The following is a 21,938-nucleotide window of genomic DNA, read 5'->3' on the forward strand; positions in this document are numbered from 1 at the left end:
TGGAGCATAGCTACACCTCAGTAGCATGGATAGAAGAGAAAGCCTGGAGTCCCTGAAGAGGCAATGTGGTAGGTGGTGTAACACTAGTTTCTGCAGTCAGCCCCCTCTTCCTCTCAGACACCCACTCTTACCAGTCTGTGTCAGTTTCTTCCTGTGAGTAAGGTCTTATGAACACTTTTCTGTGGTGTTTATTGAATTATGCATTATTCTAAACGTTTGCGTTTACATTACTACTGTTTGAGTGCATATCCCTATTCCGGAAAAGTCATGTGAGAAAATGAAAAGCTCACTGTACTGTCCTGGATTCACATGATTTGTCTTTGAAAAAAATTTATGTAGTGAAATTGGCTTCTTGCTGGTAGCTCAGAGTAAGGATTATAAACAGTTGTTGCAGGCATACAAATATATTTCTATTACAATAATTACAAATGATGAAGAGCATGCAATGCCATTATAGTAGGCTAATGAAACAAATCTTGGGATCATGCTCCCGTCAAGATTTTAAAAGACGGAATGGGATTTTCATGGTTAAACCTTATTAGCCCTTACAGTGTTTCCATGACATTCCACTTGGATTGTCTCCATTACTTCCCACAATGTTTCCATGGCATCACATACGTACCTACAGTGTAAGCCTATCTGCCAGGTTCACTTCAAGGAGTTTATAAAACCTGAGGACAGCTAATGTTAGCATTCCTGCTTTCCTTCGCTGTTCCACCAGCCAAACGTTGACCCCTTGGTTTACATTAGTGATTTATTAAGATGTAAGGGATAATATGCAGTCAAAATGTTGTTATAAACCCTAAAAACAAATACAGCATAATCCACCTTAGTCACTATGTTACTCTGAATGACTGTATTATCCTTCATATTACAAGACTACTTGCCACATAAGTTGAACGCAACATAATGATTTAAAATGAAATATTTTCAAAGTAAAATTGAAAGGGGACACTTATTATGTAAAAGTTGCATCGGTAAAGATACCCAAATATACATATAAGATAACACGCATCTGCAACAGTTCCATTATGCCACTCTCTTCTCTCCACATTGTTTTTCACAGGTTAAATAACTGAATGCTTTCTCATATTATTACTACTCCTGGCTAAGGTTTCACACTTCCATGCTGAGTCTGGCAGTATTAGGTCTGCTGGGTGAGGCTAGTAGCCTTCTCGTCTTTTTAAACTTTCATTATACCAGTGTGTCAGCTGATGGGCCTTTATCACAATTGAGGCCATCACTTACACTAGGCTCAACCTACACAGGCTCACTGGAATTATGTACCTCTGCCTACACTTCTGGATAACCTGAAATACATTGCTCGTGGTACATATCACTGCATCTTTCCGTTGGAGTGTCCACTTCAGGCACTTTTAGGAACTTTTTTCAGATTTGTTGCGGGTTCATTCAAGGTTACAAAGCAGACAATACCTAACATTATTGGCATATATTCTTTAGTTCATGTTTGTATGACTGTGGCAATGTCTGATGTCTTCACCGTTAGGATGAATTGTGTTCGGCCGTGGTATGTCAAAAATCACAAAATTGACAGTCATGAATGATCAAAATATCTGTATGTTTTAGTCCGCAAGGTTTTTTAATAAAGACTGTGAAAATAACAACTATTAAAACATTTTTGCAAATTGCTACTCCATTTGGAGGGGTCACATATAAACTAGTTAAAGGGTTCATAGCGTGAAATTATGACTTTTTCCATCTTTAAGTGCTATAATTGGGTCCCCAGTGCTTCTATCAACCTAGAAAACGTGAAAATATCAACCCAGCAGTAACCTTGTTTGGGTAAGGCATTTTCTGCAAGCATGTGAAAAATTAGGTCGTTCAGACTTCGTCTGTTTTGTGAGGTAGGTAGCAAGGCCAATTACAATAACACCGCCCCTTAATCTGCACTATCCAACCACGTTACTGCCATTTAGTGCAGAGAAAAAGAGAGAGAAAAAATAATTGAAAGCACAATTGAGTTTTACTTACAACAAACCACCATCGTTGTGATCTGTGTTTGTATTTCATCCTCTCATTTGCATTTTAAAGGATACACCCCAAAACGGCACACTTTTGCTCAGGCCTACAAAGTGGCAATTTTAACATGCAATACATTATCTGTGGAGTGTTTTGAGATAAAACTTCACATATGTGCTCTGGAGACACAAAATATTTATTTTACATTTTAAAAAAATCTTGTCTATGACCCCTTTAAGTATATTGGTTTACATTTTTGTAAAGATAGAAGAAATAGTTAAAGGCGGGATAGGCAGGAATTATCTAAAAAAAACTTTTTTACAAATTAGTTTAAACTGTCTTTATATATCAATACATAAGTAAAATGTAAGTACTCTGAAAAGGAGAGTATAAAAATCGAGTGTCTGTAGACCTCTCACCACTGTTTTAAACGCAGCTCATTTTTCCATTCACTCCACCCCCTCCCTTCTGGGTTTCTTCTAAAGCCACGCCCCCAAAACACATGAACGCGCGACACCGACAGCTTTGCCGGGAGCAGGATTTACCTCAGACAAGCGGAGAGGAAGGAGCGCGGTACATGCAATAACATGAAGTCACAATCACATGTAATAATACACCTAACTTTATCACTAGGAATATAAACAGATAGGATGGCTTTTAGTACTCACTATTAACCCAGTGTTTTGCATGGAAGAGTTTCTGTGATGAAAGCATTGTTGACTCTGATGAGGACTACACTCCGCATACAATACAGCTACCGCATCATCGACTCGAGGAAAAGCCACGTGATATTTACTCTTGTTTGATTGCTTCGTTTATTCCTTTTTTGCCTCGTTTGCCTTCGCTGGCTGGATATGCACTTTCTGTGAGTTCTGAATGCACTTTCTCTGCCATATTTTGCTCTTCCTAGAGTGCCTCGTGCACGTTCAAATCAATCGGGTGTGCGCATGTCTGGGCAGATCCCATAGCAACGGGTGGTGCCATCGTCGCGAGAGAGAGTGATATTCGCGCAAGCTAATCATTTGTTTCGTCCCGAAGAGGTCTACAGACACTCGAGTTTATACTCTCTTTTTCAGAGTACTTACATTTTAATTATGCATTTGTATATAAAGACAGTTTAAACAAATGTGTAAAAAAAGTTTTTTAGATAATTCCTGCCTACCCTGCCTTTAAGCCACGGTAAATACATTCAAATACTTCTTAATAAAACTTTTGAATTGACATTTCATCAACTTTAGAACTGTCTGTAATGGAAAAAAACTCAAATGACACTCAAATGTTGGCTGAGAGTTGATCTAAAGGAATCTTAAATGATTTGTTGGAGTTTGGTGCAGCACATTTATGGTCCAGGGTTGCAGGGTTGAGATTCCTGTTTTAGATGGTGAGCTGAATTGTCCCTCAAAAGTGTGCTGCGGAAACTCTCTTGCAAAGAAAATGGTTGTTTATTACTACATCTGCATGTTGCCATTTTATGACTAATGTACAGCCACACAATGCAGAGTATAGTTAGGCCAGTGGCTCAACATGTTACATATGACATATGCATTTAAAATAAGGCTTAATACGCAAGGTGCATACAACTTCAATAGAACTGCTTTAGTCATTGCTTCTGACTACTGAAAAAAGTAATTTCAAACAAAATCTGACATATAAATCAAAGATATAACAACCCTCCTGCTCACCAATTACTGATTAATGTTATCATGTTTGACAAATCTGAGCATATGCAGGCAAAAAACAATTGATTGTAAAAACAAATTGCATAACAGTACAAATAAAATCATACGCAAAAGCACTGTTGAACCCTGAATGAATTGTACTGTCCCTGCAATTCCTAGATTATAATTCCTTTGTATTGATTGGGATTATAATTATTAGTATTTTTAATGTTAATGTTTTTGGTTCCTTTCAAGGATTAAATCGGTTTGTAATTATTATGCTTGGCAATTTATGTGAACGATGTTTAATAGTTTAAATAATTGCAACAGTGCCCGATTTTTAATCATCACACACACAAGGGTCCATATCTTTCAAACTGCACAGCAAATGCGGATGAAGCAATGCAAATGTGCAGTTATCCATTAATAAAAAAATTCTCTCACACTTTATGTACTGTATGTAATATTACGCAGTAAAAGATAATGGTCCTTCATTTTCCTGTTCCATCCTGTATCACTAATGGGTGATATTTCACTTGTTGAGCGTAGAGGCTAATTAAACTTCACAATACAAACAATGCAAATGACTAAACATTTATTAAACATTGTGTCTTGGGTTGATTTATAATTAAATTACCCATTAAAAAGGGGTTTTCTCCATCATTTAATGTTTGTTTGTGTGTGTGCTCTGCTTGCAGTGGCTCCAATCAGCTCATGTTTCTATTAGAATTTTTATAATGTAGAATTGAGCAGCTCATATGCAAAAGCCACTAAATGCCAGCTTTGTCAAAATGAGATAACGTTTTATACGTTCGCTTCAAATCCGCTTAAAGGTCCCATTCTTTCTGTGTTTTTGGAGCTGTTTTCACTGTCCTCAAAACGGTCTTCCTTGTTCTATGAAGTCCCTCCTTCAGAAATACGTATTGAGTTCTGATTGTGTTGTTTGTTTAGTGTGTTGTGATTCGATAGCAGCATAGCTTGCCATTAGCTTAGCTGGCAACTGATGTATTCCTGTGGGCGGAGTTTAGTCAAAAAACTGTTCTAGTGAAGTAGAGGGCTGTAGTCCAAACCGGCCATTCGCTGTAGGCTTTGAAAGGCGAATTCTGTTAAAGAAAATATATCCCCTGGCAGTAAACTTGAGCTTTATCATTTGACAGATATTATTTATGCTATTATAAATGTCCAAAGAAGTGGATTTTTTGCCAAAAAGGGTCTTGGGGGTGAGGTTGCAGCGAAAGACTGCAAAGAAGACAAATAAGACATTTCAATTACTGTATAAAAGCCTTTTCATTGTCATTAATGTGAAATTACTGAACCTACATGATTCAACCTTGCTGAATTTATTTCAATTTTACTGAACCTAAACATAGAAGCCTGATTTATAATAAAACATGGCAGGTTTTGCATCTGAACTCCTCAACTGAATAGAATAAACGAAAGGCTTGTTGGAATGCTTGAATCTGATTGGCCAGCCGTGACTTTTGGATGTTTATTATTTCCAGATAGCAATCGCTTGAAATTAATAAAAGACAGTACCCCAGATGCTGCCAAACAGGTAGTTTGGCCAGTGGTGACATTCTGAGGTTTGTTATTCACAGATAACAAGCACCTAAAACTAATAACACAGCCTCATCCAGGTGCAACTTAATATTTCAAAAACATTTAATATAAATAGGCATAATTAATAACATTTATGAGATACCATTTATGACATTTCATTTACAAAGATTGGTCTTGTTTGAAATGTTTGTCTTGTTTTAACTTGGCTTAAAGACATTAGAAAACGTTATTTTTCCATGCAGATACTTTCAATTTCTTATAAATAAGCTAATAATATATATCAGATCAATATTTTACGTACTTACAGTATATTTACTCATAGGGCAAATATCACTGTAATAAGTAGGATAACATCCCTCCAGACACCTGTTATCGCAAATAAATCCCTAAAGTGTAATCCAAGACCCCTTCGTTTCACGTGTGGTCCTGATCACCCTGTTGATTTTTTTATTATTTGATAACAACTGACTATTTTTACATTATCACTGTACACTCACCTAAAGGATTATTAGGAACACCATACTAATACTGTGTTTGACCCCCTTTCGCCTTCAGAACTGCCTTAATTCTACATGGCATTGATTCAACAAGGTGCTGAAAGCATTCTTTAGAAATATTGGCCCATATTGATAGGATAGCATCTTGCAGTTGATGGAGATTTGTGGGATGCACATCGAGGGCACAAAGCTCCTGTTCCACCACATCCCAAAGATGCTCTATTGGCTTAAAGGTGCCATTTGTAATAATTGAGGTAAAAGATTTTAGAAAATTAGCTACACGCATCAAAAGAATTAGAAGAAATAAGGGCAAAGATGTCATTAAAAAAATGACAAGGTATAGTGCTGCAGAAATATCAATCTGAATTAGCATGCTAAATTACTAGCTACAGCCCGACTGGTGTTGTAATACCAGTTTCGACCATGGGAGGCGGTATGCGGGCCACGCACATAACCGCCAGCCAAACTGCAATACACGAATAAGTCGCGTGTGTGGGAGTACAGCCCTCTACTACTACCGCTGCGTCCGAAGCTGACTTAAGAAGCATGAAGGCAGCTCAGAGAAATGCAATTCGGACAGCCATGGATTCGGACATGCCTTTCTGCCTTGCAATAGGGTTTTCGGACGTATTTCAGTTCTGGGAAGAGAGCGGAAGAATGGCTAAAGCAAGAGACATTTACCACTACCACAACCATTTGCTGCAGGGAACAACGCGCTCGGAATCACAAATAAAATATGATAAATAAAGGAACCGAACCAGAGTAAATACTGGCACTGCTTTTCATCGCTGGAGACAACTAATGGACATGAAAGAAATGAGGTTCGACTCCGAAATGACAACATTTCTTTTCGATTGGTAAGTAATATGCTGTTAGTATTTCGCTAGAAGTTTAGTTATAATAGGCATTGCGATAACCTATGCTCAGCTTGTACATGAACTACGGCTTTGTGCAGTAAATGTGGTTCCATCTGAAAGCAGCTAATGGCGATTCACTTTCAATCAAGAAACCGGCTTCACTGACGAGAAGCGCAACGACTATCGCATGCAAATTATCGCGCATCCATAGCTGTTAGCGTTTAATAGTTAGCTCTACGGATCCGATCCGGTTTTCACCCGTTATCTACCAAGCTGATGCTAAAATGTAACATTAGCTAAGAAGCTTGAAATGTCTTCGATGATAATGAACACCAAATGGACGCACGAAACGTAGCGGAAAACATTGCAATTTTAATGAGACCGAATGGTTTTTTTTGTGACTAATGATAACTTAGTTGCTAATGTAAATCAAACTTGATATATGCTGCTAAATTTGCAGCTGCTAAATTAAAATAGACCAACTCACTTTCTGGAGGTATACTGCCCCCGTCTGTTTGGAGTGTGGAGTATGAATTGATTTTTTTTTGGCGGATATTTTAAATGGTCCCTTTAAGATCTGGTGACTGCGGGGGCCTTTTTAGTACAGTGAACTCATTGTCATGTTCAAGAAACCAATTTGAAATGATTCGAGCTGTTTGACATGGTGCATTATCCTGCTGGAAGTAGCCATCAGAGGATGGGCACATGGTGGTCATAAAGGGATGGACATGGTCAGAAACAATGCTCAGGTAGGCCGTGGCATTTAAATGATGCCCAATTGGCACTAAGGGGCCTAAAGTGTGCAGAGAACCCCCCCCCACACACACACACACACCATTACACCATTGCATTAATGAGAAATTGAACAGGTGTTCCTAATAATCCTTTAGGTGAGTGTACATGATGTAATTAATCACATCAATGTTAACATTGACAGCCCTTGAAAGTATAGGAGATCAATTCAGGCTACAGCAAAGAGTTTCCATTACATTAAAGTTTACTCGTTTCCTTAGTATTCAGAGTTGACTTTTAACTTTTTCTGAGCTCTTTCCTCCAAACAAATCAGATGGGATATCTAGTTTGACATAGACACAGTTGTGGGGCTAATCCTGTTTCCTGAACAGAATGAATCCTCCCTAATAATTAAACAATAACAAAAGAGAAGGGAGACAGTGACTTGGAGCACCCTAGAGACAGTTCTTGGAATACTTTGAGTGTCGCTTTGCCAAATAGAATTGCCCTGCCAGGCAGACAAGTGATTAACCAGTCTGCTTCAGACAGCGGAGATTAGCAGAGATATGTGGTTACACACAAAACATTTGTTTGCCTTTAAATCCATGTGGCCCCATGCAGTTGCTCGATGCAGTTTTGCAAAGGTGAATTACATTACTGTGTAATTCTCGCTCTGGGCATCAGGGTTCTATGTTATATTCATGCCATCTGTTACACAAGCCGATCTGACACAAATATGCATCTGTTCTACTAGCATGTTAATATTATCCCGGCAACTAGTGACAAATCGCAATGTTGATTCGAAAGTTTCCTATTGTATCTGGTGTAGCTGCAAATTCTTGTATGTAGATATATAGACAAGCTTCATAACACTGCTTGTGTTGTCATTTTACCACAGCTCGTCTAATCTTATTTAGTTATTTTAGTCAGCCAGTTTCATTAATTCTAGAATTAGGTACATTGTTAACCAGGTGCTGAAAAAGATGCAAACCAGCTTTTATCCACTATTTAGCTTTTTTGAAGACTCTAGACCTAGTTTTCTAATCCTGTTGTCCTAGACTTTCTTTTTGGGCACTTTATCCATCTCGTCAGCTCTTACCCAGAAAGAATGGAGAGCAGGATGAGGTTGCTATGGCAACAGAGAGCCCACAGGGAAGCTAAATACAAATAGTGTTGCAGGGTTGAGATTCTTGCTTTAGATGGTGAGCTGAATTGTCCCTCAAAAGTGTGCTTCAGAAGCTTTATTAACATTGGCTTTCTGTACAATTTTGCGTTTTATTCATAAACATATAAAATCCACCATGCTTGGCTATTAATACATGATCACACTATCCTTAAGCTATTCATTAGACAGTGATGGTATTTTTGAAACTCTCTATCTGCACTATTGCACCTGCATAATGGACATATTGGCATGTCATCATTTTTAGGATAAACACACATTTTATTAGGTCTGTATTAGAAACACTAAAGGAATTATTTAATGCATATACAGTATGCTATGAATAGATACAGCATTAGCATCAATGCTCAGCTCTCTAGCTAGCATATCTGCACTGTTTCCACAGTGACACTCACAATGCAGAAATAAAGCATTATTCATAGAGCAGACAAACAGCAATGCACCCAGGGCAGAGACAACATATACTCCTAGAACAAAAAGGACATTGCAGCTAGAGGAAAAGTACAGCCCTGTTCCTAAACCAGGAATAAAACACTGCATCCAGGGCATTGCCTCTTTGCAAGTAATATAGCACTGAATCTTGAATATAGCAGTGATAGACAAGTTCATTACTGTCCTTATTTAATGCCACAGGTGAATCCCATGTGTAGGTCCAATTGAGTGACCAATTGCTGTTTACATCCTTTAATAAGAACGTTATAGCTTTTTACCATGGGTGCAGCAGACGCAATGATATTACGCAGTGCCCGAAAATAGTACCCAGCTAGGTAAAGCTACACGATGTAACTACAGAAGAGTCAAGTTTTAAATAGGAAAAATATTGAAACTCTTAGGTCATTTTTGAGCGCAATGCTAATGGTCTAATCAGATTCAATGGATTATGCTAAGCTATGCTAAAAGTGGTACCGCCAGACCCGGAGATTTGCTAAATGGATCCAAAATGGTAAAACTCAAGTGTTTAACTCTAGGGGAGCTGGAAAATGAGCCTATTTTCTATAAAAAGTAAAGTGTTTCTTTAATAAAAGATTTTTGGCCACTCACAGCAGCTTTGAAACTCAATATTAAAGTAATAGTTCACTCAGAAATGAGCATTTACTGTACTCACTCATTTCAACAGCTTTTTTTGTTTCTATAGATGGTTTCAGACAGTCGCAAAAACAAAACTTAGCTTCTGGTAGACTTCCGCAAAGAATCAATAACAACAGAGTCAATCTAGAGTAGATTATTTCTGATAACAAGCAAAATAAATAACAAGTAAATTACATTAGGTTCAAATCATAGCCAAGCGTATCAGCTACAACACTGTGCTAACGTTACTGTGTAAAGTGAATGTATACAGTGTAAAGTGAATGTATACAGTGCAGTGGCGGCCGGTGACTTCTTTTACGAGGACGCATGATGCAAAGCTCGTGAAAACATATAATTAGCCCGTCATGTGTGTGGCTTGTCATGTCAAAATATGTGTTCGGCCCATCAAGTGAACCTATGTGCATCACGCGTCATGTCAAAATACGTGCTTGCTGCAGACGCTTCAAAGGGGTTTATGATAAAAGAGACGCTCACATTTGCCAGATACTCGCTTAATCTCATGCATAATCAGAGCTTAGTGTTAAGTTATTGTCTTGCAAGTATTTTGTAAACGTTAGCGTCTCTTTTATCATGACCCCTTTCGACGCATGTGCAGCAAGCACATATTTTGACATGACTAGCCACAAACGACACTCACATCAATGTAGCACACACGAGATGCAAACGTACACTAGCCTTGTCCATTCATTGAGTTGTGCTAGCAAGGCAGGTTTAGCGCAATTTTTGACGCTGCGCGACATCTACATCTTTATAAAGCCAGTATTTCACAGTCCACCAGTGATACAATGTTAGCTACAAATTCTTGAATTCTTGCCTGGCTGCCAAACCTCTTTTACAACGGGGTTCCATGCTTACCATCTCGCCTCATCTTAAGGAAACCAAAAACATTTTTATTTTCGACAAATATTCGATATTTGTACCAGAGGTCAGTTTAAGCACTATCCAGGGATCTGTTCCCAAAAAGCATCTTTAGCTAACTAACGTCACAAGTTCTGTCATTGTTAACATCTTTCAACAATTCTGTGTTTTCTCGAAACAATAGTTCAAACAAACATTCGCAAACTGCATCACAAAGTTGAGTGGCTTGAATGACAGCTCTCCAGGGTAGGGTTGCACCAGTCGTAAAGTCCAAACTAGAGGCTTAGTAACTACTAGCTAGTTTATAGCTAACTCTGAACTTTATTCGGTTGCACCATTTGTTCTTAGGGCAGAACGTAGCTAGTAGGTCGCAAGCTCTCCGTAAAGTAATGCGTTGTCGCATAGAATGACGTCTAGCAAACGTTATCGAACTCAAAACATTACACTTTTAATTGAAAATATCTATCCCACACATGGAGGAAAAAATAAACAGAGAAAATTTCAGTCATGAAGAAATTCTTATTTTAATTGATGGATACAAAGAAAACAAAACCGTTCTTGAAAACTCGTTGACGAACTTGCGGCTGTTCGTAATCAATTACGAGCGCATCGATGTGATCTAATCTGGCTGACATCCTATTCTGACCGCTATTCATGGACAGAGACTTCCGTAAATATTTATTTACAACGTATTGTTACGTTTAAACTAAGTTTAAACAGAATTAAAGTGCTGTTTTTGAAGTGCGCAAGCGTGTGGCCTATGGGTTTTAAGATCCTGGGGAATCCCTGGGTGGAGTGACGTAAGAGGGAACTTGTGCATGAAAAAAATATCTTGAAATAAAACAACAAAGAACTACATCAAGATAATGAAATCAGTCTCCCAATGCAATGTACATTATTTACAGCAATAATCTGATAATAAATCTGTTTGACTTTGAACAGATTAATTAGTATTCCACCTTCCACGTGACATCATCAACTATATTGTTGATCCAACATGGTTCAAACGATGAATGTGCAACTAAGTTAATATGTTTTCGGCAAAACTGTCTTGATTAGGTAATTCGTCTATCCGACTATTCGTCGTACTATGGTGGTTAATCAGTAACCTACCTCATTGTTTTGGAAAACGCATCCCAGACCACTAAACAAACACAGACCAGAAGTTAACCTTGTGACAGGCGTGTAACTGTGACAATGCGTGTGCGTCTAATACAACTGTCTATACAAAGAAGTAGACAAGAGACATATGCTGCCAAGCAGAGTTGTGCACCATTCAGAATTAAATTTAATTCAAGTGTAGTCTCCCAGAATGCTCTTATAGTCTTCGAAATGCAGCCAAGTAACATAATAAAGACTTAAAATGCTTAAAAAGATGGAAACCGTAAATGGTTCTGAAAATTTATAAATTACATTTAAAGTAAATTCTTCATACTGTTATTTTAATACTAATTCAGAATTAACCGAAGGTTTGGGGGTTGAAGGGGTTTCAAGTGTAGGCCTACAAGCCGTATTGACTTTCTGCCCCAAGAACCAATGCGTGGTGTGATAGACTACAGAAAGACTTTGTTGAGCTTTTCCATTAGTTTAGAACTAAGGGTGCAGGACCAAAGGTAAAGCAAATGGATGTAACTCTTCTGCAATGCTAGTGATGGATCTAAACGCTTGTGGAATATACAGGGTGATTTTGTTTCACATTGGGTTATGACTTGGTTCCCACACTTTTTCCTGTGTATTATGATGTTATGTGACAGCAAAGAAAGGTGAAATAGACTTGTTATTGCTGCAGAGTCACCTCACAAACAATCTGTTTTATCAGACAGTTTAGGTGGGAATGCTGGGAATTGAAGACAGCCATTTAGGAGTAGCAGAAATATGCCTTGGGGGCCTTTTCGAACAAAAGTATTTTTTACCTCAGTGACTAGGAGGCAAACAAGCATACCTACTTGCAGGTCCAGAAAGTGATGGAAAAAGATACGTTTGCAGAAAGAGAGTAAAAGAGAAGGGGTAAAGGTGTTGTTGTTTAAAAAATGTATTGAAACCACACAATATTTTAAAGAGCACCTATTTCATTGCTAAAAAACAAAGTTTATTGTGTTTTTTGTATAATATGCAACATGATCTCACAAAAATCTGTGGAATAGTCACGGAATATTTAGCAAATTTTTCCGTGGCATTGTCACGGATTTCCGAATTTTTCCGTGGCTGTACCACAGACTTTCTTTTCCGTGTCATTGTCACGGATTGGTTAATCTATTGCTTTTTCCTATTTTCAAATCATTGTCGCTTCGGTTCAGGGTTAGATTTGGTGTTTTCTCTATTTATTCTTTTATATTTTTACATTTTAAACCATTGTCACCTGGCGTTAGGGTTAAAGTTGGGTTTGGGTATATGTCATTTTATGTAAATCTAACCCTAAACCAAAGCGACAATGGTAAGAAAATAGGACAAAACAGTTGAGTAACCAATCCGTGACAATTCCACAGAAAAATTTGCTAAATATTCTGAGACTGTACACTGAAATTCATGAGATCAGGTTGACAATACAATGTGTTCACGTTGTTTATGGTTAAAAACACATTATCTTCCACACACTGTACATTTATGTAGCTCCAGATATACTGCTTTCCTCAAACGCATAGATTTTGTACAAAACTCTTTGATCTGAAAAGCGCTGTGTCCCTGATTGGCCAGCTAATCTGTACGTTGTGATTGGTCTAAATACCTCTGACGTTAGCCGGATATGTGACGCTTCTTACCATATTTGAAAGATTTGGTTACAATGCAATGCTGATAGGTGTTATCTCACAGGCTGTGAGTCAAAGCGGGAGGAATTATGATAATGCGGTCTCGTCCACGTCAACAGGTTCAGGAAGTAAACTGTGGCCTACAATCTGTGTGTTTGTTGTAGTCCAAGTAAAGAGATTTACGTTGGAAACCATAACTCGTGTCATCGTTTACTTTGGTGTATGTACCTTTTGCATATCATTAACATGTACTAATACACACTTACACACCAAAGGAAATGTAAAATCGTGAATTGGACCATAATTGCTCTTTAATATTTAAAACACAATGTATCAAATTAATAAATGTGTGTGTGTACACGTGTGTATGTGTGTGTGTGTGTGTGTGTGTGTGTGTGTGTGTGTACCTGGTAATTATCACGTTGTGGGGACCAATTGTCCCCACAAAGATAGGAATACCAGTGTTTTTGTGACCTTGTGGGGACATTTTGATGTCCCCATGAGGAAACCAGCTTATAAATCAAACAAAATGATGTTTCTTGAAAATATGAAGTAGTAGAAGGGTTTCTGTGATGGTTGGGGTTAGGGAATGGGGTAGGTAAGGGGAATAGAATATACAGTTTGTATGGTATAAAATGCATTACGTCTATGGAATGTCCCCACAAAACATGGAAACCAGAATGTGTGTGTGTGTGTGTGTGTGCGTGTGTGTGTGGTTGTTTTAATTTATTTCAGTTTCTTAATGATCACTAAATAGTTTATGACAAAAGCAGAAGGCTGGGCTTTACAAATGGACAGAGTTACCAGCCATCGGGATTAATTAAAAATCAATGAATTGTCATGGGGTCTAAATTCATTCAGTATTACTTCTGGAATTAGGTACTCATTTGTTTCACCTCTTAGAATAATCTACATGGGCAAAAGTGAAAAACAACCGACAAATTAAGGGGATAATTCACCCAAAAATGAAAATTCTGACATTATTTACCCTCATGTTGCCCTAAACCTGTTTGAGTTTCTTTAATCTGTTGAATACAAAAAAATATATTTAGGGTGAACTATTCCTTTAATGGATATGTATTACAGTACGATGAGCAAGATGAGCTATGCTGTGTTTGCAGTACTGCTTTCTAAATTTAAAGGAAAGCACCACCGTTTTTCAATATTTTACTATGTTCTTACCTCAATTTAGCACTTAATCTGCACTTAATATCTTTGTACAGCACGTTGTGAATATGTTAGCATTTAGCCTAGCCCCATTCATTCCTTAGGATCCAAACAGGGATGATTTTAGAAGCCACCAAACACTTCCATGTTTTCCCTATTTAAAGACTGTTACCTGAGTAGTTACACGAGTAACTATGGTGGCACAAAATGTTGATCATGTTACTGTACCAGAGGTCGAAGTGCTGCAAACTAAGTGCTCTTCCGCTATAGTTCTCATTTTTTATCCATTAAAAAATCGCCACATTTTATTTTGTGCACCCATACTTACTTGTGTAACTACTTATGTAACAGTCTTTAAATAGGGAAAACATGGAAGTGTTTGGTGGCTTCTAAATTCCTCCCTGTTTGGATCCCAAGGAATGAATGGGGCCAGGCTAAATGCTAACACATTTACAACGGGCCGTGCAAAGATCAAGTGCACGCATTGAAAAAAGATAGGTACTGTATGTATTAATTTGTCTAAGAGGAGGTAAGAACATAGTAAAATATTGAAAAACGGTGGTGTTTTCCTTTAATAGATATTGTATATTGAATGTGGGCAATTTAAAGGGACAGTAAGTAGGGTTTTAAGTGTTTTATTAATCAAAATCAATGTCTTTATTCATAAATATGTCCTCGTTGGTGTCAAATGACCTCTGCCAGTCATCTGACTTTTCTTTGTAAGCTTAGAATTTCTTCTCTTTACTTAAATTGAACGGGTAAGTCCAAGGAGGCTTCCATGCCGTTCCGCCATATAAACTATAATAGCAGAGAGGGACACTAGCCTACCAACGCGTTTCCACAACGCGTTTTTATTCAGAACACGTGAACTAGCTGAAACGGACAAGAAGATCAGTGATTACATAACAGCTAGCGTAGTTGCAACACGCATTTGGAAAAGCGAGGCGCTAGAGAGCACTATTCATTTGGATGCAAAATACAATCTCACCACTAGATGGGGTAAATCCTACTTTTTGTCCTTTTAAAAGGTTTAACAAGTTTAATCACTGATCATGTTTGTAGCATGTCTACAAAATAAATAAATTGAAAGTAAATAATAAATGTGCATGGATGAGTACGTAAGCAGGGAGGAAAGGGAAAGTGAATCCATTTATACATTTACTGCACTTCCTTTATGAACTCAGATTTGTTTGGCCTAATTGTATTTTATGGTGTAATTTATCTGATCTCTTCTATTCTGTACATTCAAGGTTGACTTTTAGGTAAATGAATGTGAATCAGAGCCTGGTTAGAGACAAGAGAGACTTCAGTTAGCTTATCTGACAGCCATATGAAACTGAGAAGATTCCCAGCAGCAGCATATAGTATTTAAAGCACATAACGTTTGAGGTGCTGTGCCAAGATCCTGATCTCAGCATTAAAAGGCCCCAGTAGATAGAAATGGGCTGTGTAGATCTTTAATGAAGTAGTCACTACTTGAGTATCCCTGTGGGGATTTTTATGAAACCAAAAAATGCAAATTAGTCCAGTGATACTGCAGTGGTTGTTCAGCAATGTACCACCTAAGTCTGGCTTAGAGGCACATAAAAAGTATTTACTTATGAGCATCATGAAGGTTTATGGTAGGAGTTTAACCTACATAGTGATATTAGATGTTTGGGGCAGATACTGTAAAACATATTTCAAATACTAAAATGTTTTGGGTGTACAAAAGAGTAAAGCATATTGCTATTTCATTACAATAACATGTCACTAAATCTGACGTGCACCTCAATTAAACACTGTAAGCAACGGAAAAGAATGACAATACAATGTAGCATGATTAATGTTCCATTATTCAATGATATAACTGTTTCCTTGAACATAAAAGCCTTTGTTTTATCTTTGTAATATCTGAAATTGACGATGAATCTGCCGTCTCCTTCAATTCAAGCACTGTGTTCCAGAACATCTAATATATAACTAATATATTTTTCTTAGAAGCAGCTGACCATGTTGGCTAATTCATTTTGCAAATATAGGAAAGTCTGCTTTTTGGAAAAGATGTGGACTTGTCAATAATTATAGTAAGGGAACTCAAATGAAAATCCTTGACAACATTGAGTGCAGCCTTGTAATTTGATACAATTTCAGAGAAATCTCTTAGAAATGCCTTTTTGAGAAAGCCTTTACGTTTGTCAGTGGTGGTTTAGGGGTTCTAAGTTGGTGGATGACGACTGGCAACCCAGAAAAGGGTAATAGCTCTGTTCTAGAAGTGTTGTGGACAGCAGGGATAAGAAAATGATTTATGCAAATACAAAAATGCAACAAACCATATAACTGAGGGTCGAACTAGAAATAATATGGAATATTGGAATATTTCCAATCTCCCTCCCATTCCCTTCAGTGTTATTGATTTCAAAGTTTAGCTTTTACACTCTAGCCAAAATAGGCAAATGCCAACATTGCCAGGTTGCATTACATGCCCCATCCTCCAAATAATAAACAATAGCTAATGGAAATTCAACTGACATTTAATAACCTATAATAATAATTAATACATTTCATTGTTTGATTGTAATAACGCTGTTGATATTGCCATTTAAAGAGTTTGCATTAACATGCAATCGATAGGGAATGAGGGAAAGCATATTTGGCGTGCTGTCCGAGGGGAGGGCTCTGAGCTCTAAATTTTATCTCCCCCCTCTTGAACTGGGATAGATGAAACTAGCTGAGAGTGAGGTGATGGGGTGGAGAAGGGATGCACCGAAAACTGTCACGGGACAGAGGTAAGTGATGACTATTTATAGGCAACTCTTTGCGCTGATTGGTTGGATCTCATGACCATGCTCTTCTCGAACTTAGTTAAATAAGTTTTATTTAAAGGATAATTCCGGTATTTAACACTTTGAGTCTCATTTGTGGTTTGTTTTGGATGAACTACAGTGATGGACACAGAAATTTTGACAATGGGTCGAGTCTTGACTTTTCGACTCATTTAGAAGCGTCTCTTGACTGCTTCAGAATGGAAGTCAATGATGACCATGCACAAAATGTCATTAAAACAACACTTAACGTTCATTTTCAAAACTGTACTACTCACCGAGTGGTTCGTGGTGTTTGTGGATGATTAAAAACAAATATATTGGCGCAATGTATGATTTCAATCTGTGTTATTTGCTATAGTGGAACAATTTTTTCAGATACCTCACAACCGCGTATATACTTCTGCTCTATATTTGAGTCTGAAGCATGAATGAACGTAGTCCAACAAACTGTAATAAAACGGTAGCATACTTTCAAAATCAAGTTTATTTATAACACTTACACCATCTGATATGTTTTTTTCATCGGCAGAACAATAAGGAAGATATTTTGCAGAAACCCCAGTGCTCCGTCATGCAAGTCAACAGATCCCTAAAGCATATATATCCAATACAACAGTAATCCCCCATAACTCCGTGTGACATATTGACGTCTTGTGAAGCAAATCAATCAGTTTTTGCAAGAAACTGAACGTTATTTAGATCATTATTAGCGTGAATGCCAAAGCAGGAAGCGCGTTTTCCGTTTGAGGCGATCTTCCACTGGTGCCGTTTGGTGGCTGTTGGCTATGGATGTTGGTCTCTCTGCGCCACCTATAGAGTGGGAGCGTGAAGCGCACTTCCTGCTTGGCAAAAGCTCTGCATTAACGCTGTAAAATATTTATATATATATATATATATATATATTCGAATCTCAAAACTGAAAATCGAATGTCAACCCACGGAACGAATATTCGAATATTCTGGTCCAGCCCTACAAATATGGGAAAAATTTATTCTGAGAGAAACCGAGCGAAAAAACAACAACCACATGTAAACAGTCCCTTTTCTGTTTCCCGGCGGTGGAGTGATATATCAGCGAGCAATTGGTCTTCCAGAGAAGTCAATGGAATTTTACAAAATGCCAAATAAAACACGACAGAAACTGTATTTCGCTACACAACTTGTTTTTAATCATCAACGAACACCACAAACCACTCAGTGAGTAGCACAGTTTTGAAAATGAATGTTAAGTGTTGTTTTAATGACATGTTTGTGCATGGCCATTGACTTCCATTCTGAAGCAGTCAAGAGACGCTTCTAAATGAGTCAAAAACTCAAGACACGACCCATTGTCAAAATTTCTGTGTCCATCACTGTAGTTCATCCAAAACAAACCAGAAATGGGACTCAAAGTGTTAAATACCGGAATTATCCTTTAATGTATAATCTGTTTCACTGTGATTAGATTACTGATTCCTGTTTAAGTTTACATTACATTTATACATTTGGCAGATGCTTTTATCCAAAGTCACTTACAACATTTAAGGATCAATGTCCATCTAGTGTACAAAAAGTATTTACTTTTATATACTTTACATTTACACATATAACACATTTACTATACCACAGTAGTTGTCTTTTAATTTTCTGTCGGTCTTAGTACACGATGTAACTTCAGAAGAGTCAAGTTTTAAATAGGAAAAATATTAAAACTCTTTGGTTATTTTTGAGCGCGATGCTAATGGTCTAATCAGATTCAATGGATTATGCTAAGATATGTAAAAGGGGTACCGCCAGACCCGGAGATCGGCTGAATGGATTCCAAAACGGTAAAAATCAGATGTTTAACTGTAGGGGAGCTGGAAAATGAGCCTATTTTTTTTTTTTTAAAGAGGAGTGTCCCTTTAACACCTGCCGAAGAGACCTGGGCCCAGTTGCATAAAGCACCTAAGTGTAATTTTCCCTTAAAGGCGGAGTCCACGATGTTTGAAAAACGCGCTGGAAAAGGAGACGGGCCGACTACCAAAACACACTTATAGCCAATCAAATCAAATCAAATGCCGGTTTGCGTATGTGTGGGGTGGGTCTATCAACAGAAGGTCCAGATTCTATTGGGGTAGGGGCGTGTTTGTTTAGGTGATTTCAAATATCAACATTGGCTTTCAAACATCATGGACTCCGCCTTTAAGTTGTTTCCTTTAAACTTAAGGGTGTTGCAGAAAAACCCTTAAGTTTTTCTGTTGCGTCTCCATGGCAACAATAGTATTTTATAACAACAAACCTGGGTTGCTGTCATGAAACACTTAACGATTACCCTTACCTAAGAGAACCGTTTAAGGGATTATATGCAAAACTCTTTAATTATTATCTTACAGTAGTTAAGGGGAATTTACCCCTTAAGTGTCATAGTTAAGGGAAAAACTTAAGGTGCTTTATGCAACCGGGCCCTGGGCTTAACATTTGGTTGCAGTATATGCATGAAAAAGTTATGGTCCTAAGGAAAAGTCTTGGTTTCTGGCAGATCTGTTTTAAATCACCATTGATGATAACTTACAATAAAATTACAAAAAATCCAACAGTGTAAGCTATTTTTATTTTATTTTATGCATATATCTTGTAGTGTATTGTTTTCTTCTGTCTTGCACTGTTTGCACTAGGTTGCACGCATGCACTTTACATGGCTAGGTTAAAAATATTTTTTAGTGTCTGTGTGTAGTGTCATGGTGCTGGAGAAACATCTCGTTTCACTATGTATGGCACTGCTATGTATGGATAAAATTGACCATACAGTACTTGACTTGAAGTAGAAAGTACAGTAGGGTATGAAAATACATACAGCTCAAATTGAAATCCAAACTGTTCACTAACAAATTTAATCTGCTTTAAGTTGGTGACTCAGCTAAAAGGACTGTGGTTCATTCTAATATTGTTTCGACCTCGTCTCAGGTTAAGCAACAAAAACCCAGCGTATTTAACAATACTGAAAAAGCATAGTTTAAAGTAATCCCAGACTTCTGGCTTCTCATTTATACATTTATTTATTTATGTTCAGATTGGCATTATTTGACTTCCACTTATATCTGTCTTATTGAGCGGCATATTGCATGTTTAAGCGTTTTATTTTATTAACTTCCTCTGAGGGAATGATAATAATAAAGATCCGTCTTTCTGTTGTCATTCTAAGAAAGACAAACCAAGTTTAGCTTTTACATTTACAGTTGGTACCACGGTAACCAAAGTGTCAAGTTTTCAGATATTGATGACAAAAGTGATAAATATAGAAACGCGCATTGTAACTATGGTAAGCAATAGCAAAAAGTTTGGTTACCATGGCAACGTTTTGTGAAGTAGTGGAAAGACATTCATCTACATGCCACCATTCTTTTCTGTCTCCAAGAAGGTATGTGGATGACCAACCGTGTTGTGATGACAGATGAGCATAGAGTGTCGTTCGCGCGTACAGACCTTTCACGTCATGCTGGTTTTCCTCTCTCGCTTTCTCTCACTCTCTCCTCCGCACAGTCCCTGTCTCATTCAGACCACTCCCCTCCTCTCCCCCTACCATCATCTCCTCAGATGATCAAACTCTCCGGTACCGGGGACAGCGTCTCGCGCTGCGCTCGTGCGATCCCGAGGAACTGCCTCGCGCGGAACCGCAGTCTCACCGAGCTGGATTTAATTCACTACATCGTAGAGATGGACAGGGAAGAGCAGGAAATGTACAGGCCGTAACTATTCTGTCACGACACAGTACTTGCAATGACAGAGATGTCAATGTGTTTCATTGAATATGCGCAGCGAGAAAAGCAAATACGATGTAATCGTTGGCAATGAACTTGAATTTCCATTCCTCCTCAGTAAATGGGAGGACATGGCTAAATACACAAATTCATGAACGCCTTAAAGCTGTTAATTTTTGCATTATATCGATAGGGCACCTAGAAGAGTTTGTCAGTGTACAGCGCATTATGTCCGTTCAGTACTGCATTGATGTAAGGGAAACGATGGAGGAGCGGAGAGCAGACTGCACCGTCGTGTGATGTTTCACTTCAGAGCCCTGCATCAGCAACACAGCCTCGGTCATCGGATTACTGTTGGAGTACGATACAATCTGTAGAAATAGTCTAATGGACAATTGCTCAACGATTCAGTGTAAGTAATCGTTTATTGCTAATTGCCTGATAATATTCAAATGCAGCCTTTTAAAATGCTTAATATATGCACTATATATATAGTTTGTACGAACATGTTGGGTTAGTCTTATTAATATGATACCTATTTGTCTCTAATCAGGGCTCAGTAGCATTGTTCTAGTGATTTTAGAGCATTAAGTCAAAGCACAATCTTGCAGATGTCTTTATAAACATTACTGCAAAACTCAAACATGATAATAAAAATATTGAATGGATTTTATATGTTTCTATAATGCTATCATTTCATTAAGTTGATCATGAGACTTGATATTTTACCGTAAAATATACTGTTATTAAAAAAGTAGAACTTGCAGGCCAAAATTATGATGCCAGCTCATTCCAGTAAAACCAAAGACAAAAACAAAAAAACCATCATGAATGTGTGAGTTCCATATTAACCATTACTGTTATATACAGTGCACCACAATGCTGTATATAAAAACGTGTTTTATTAAACTTGCATATCTGGGAATATTCTGCCTTTTTTGTTTCTGCTTGTTTCTGTCCAAAAGTTTTGCCAAAACAAATATTTTTTATAGTTCTGTTTTACAAGTCTGTTTTTGAGGCTGCGTCCGCTAGTGTTGTAGTTCTCAAGACCACTTTTTAAAGGTCTTGGTCTCGTCTTGGAATC

General features: G+C 37.7%; 1 protein-coding gene across 13 annotated transcripts in view; it reads left to right on the forward strand.

Moving 5' to 3' along the window:
• Positions 1–21,938, forward strand: part of lrrc7 (leucine rich repeat containing 7) — a 163,904-nt gene that overhangs the window by 40,141 nt on the left and 101,825 nt on the right. For 4 of the 13 annotated variants that reach the window (XM_055212784.2, XM_055212785.2, XM_055212780.2 and 1 more), the window contains exon 1: positions 20,515–21,266. The exons of 1 other annotated variant lie outside the window; for it this stretch is intronic. In XM_055212784.2, the coding sequence (XP_055068759.1) occupies positions 21,242–21,266 (25 nt within the window). In that variant the 5' untranslated portion in view covers positions 20,515–21,241. Of the gene's footprint in view, positions 1–20,505; positions 21,267–21,938 lie in introns of those variants that run through there. 8 more of the 13 variants (XM_055212779.2, XM_055212775.2, XM_055212776.2 and 5 more) reach the window with 4 other exon arrangements.

Source organism: Misgurnus anguillicaudatus, chromosome 8 (genome assembly GCF_027580225.2).
Source record: "Misgurnus anguillicaudatus chromosome 8, ASM2758022v2, whole genome shotgun sequence".
NCBI lineage: Eukaryota > Metazoa > Chordata > Actinopteri > Cypriniformes > Cobitidae > Misgurnus > Misgurnus anguillicaudatus.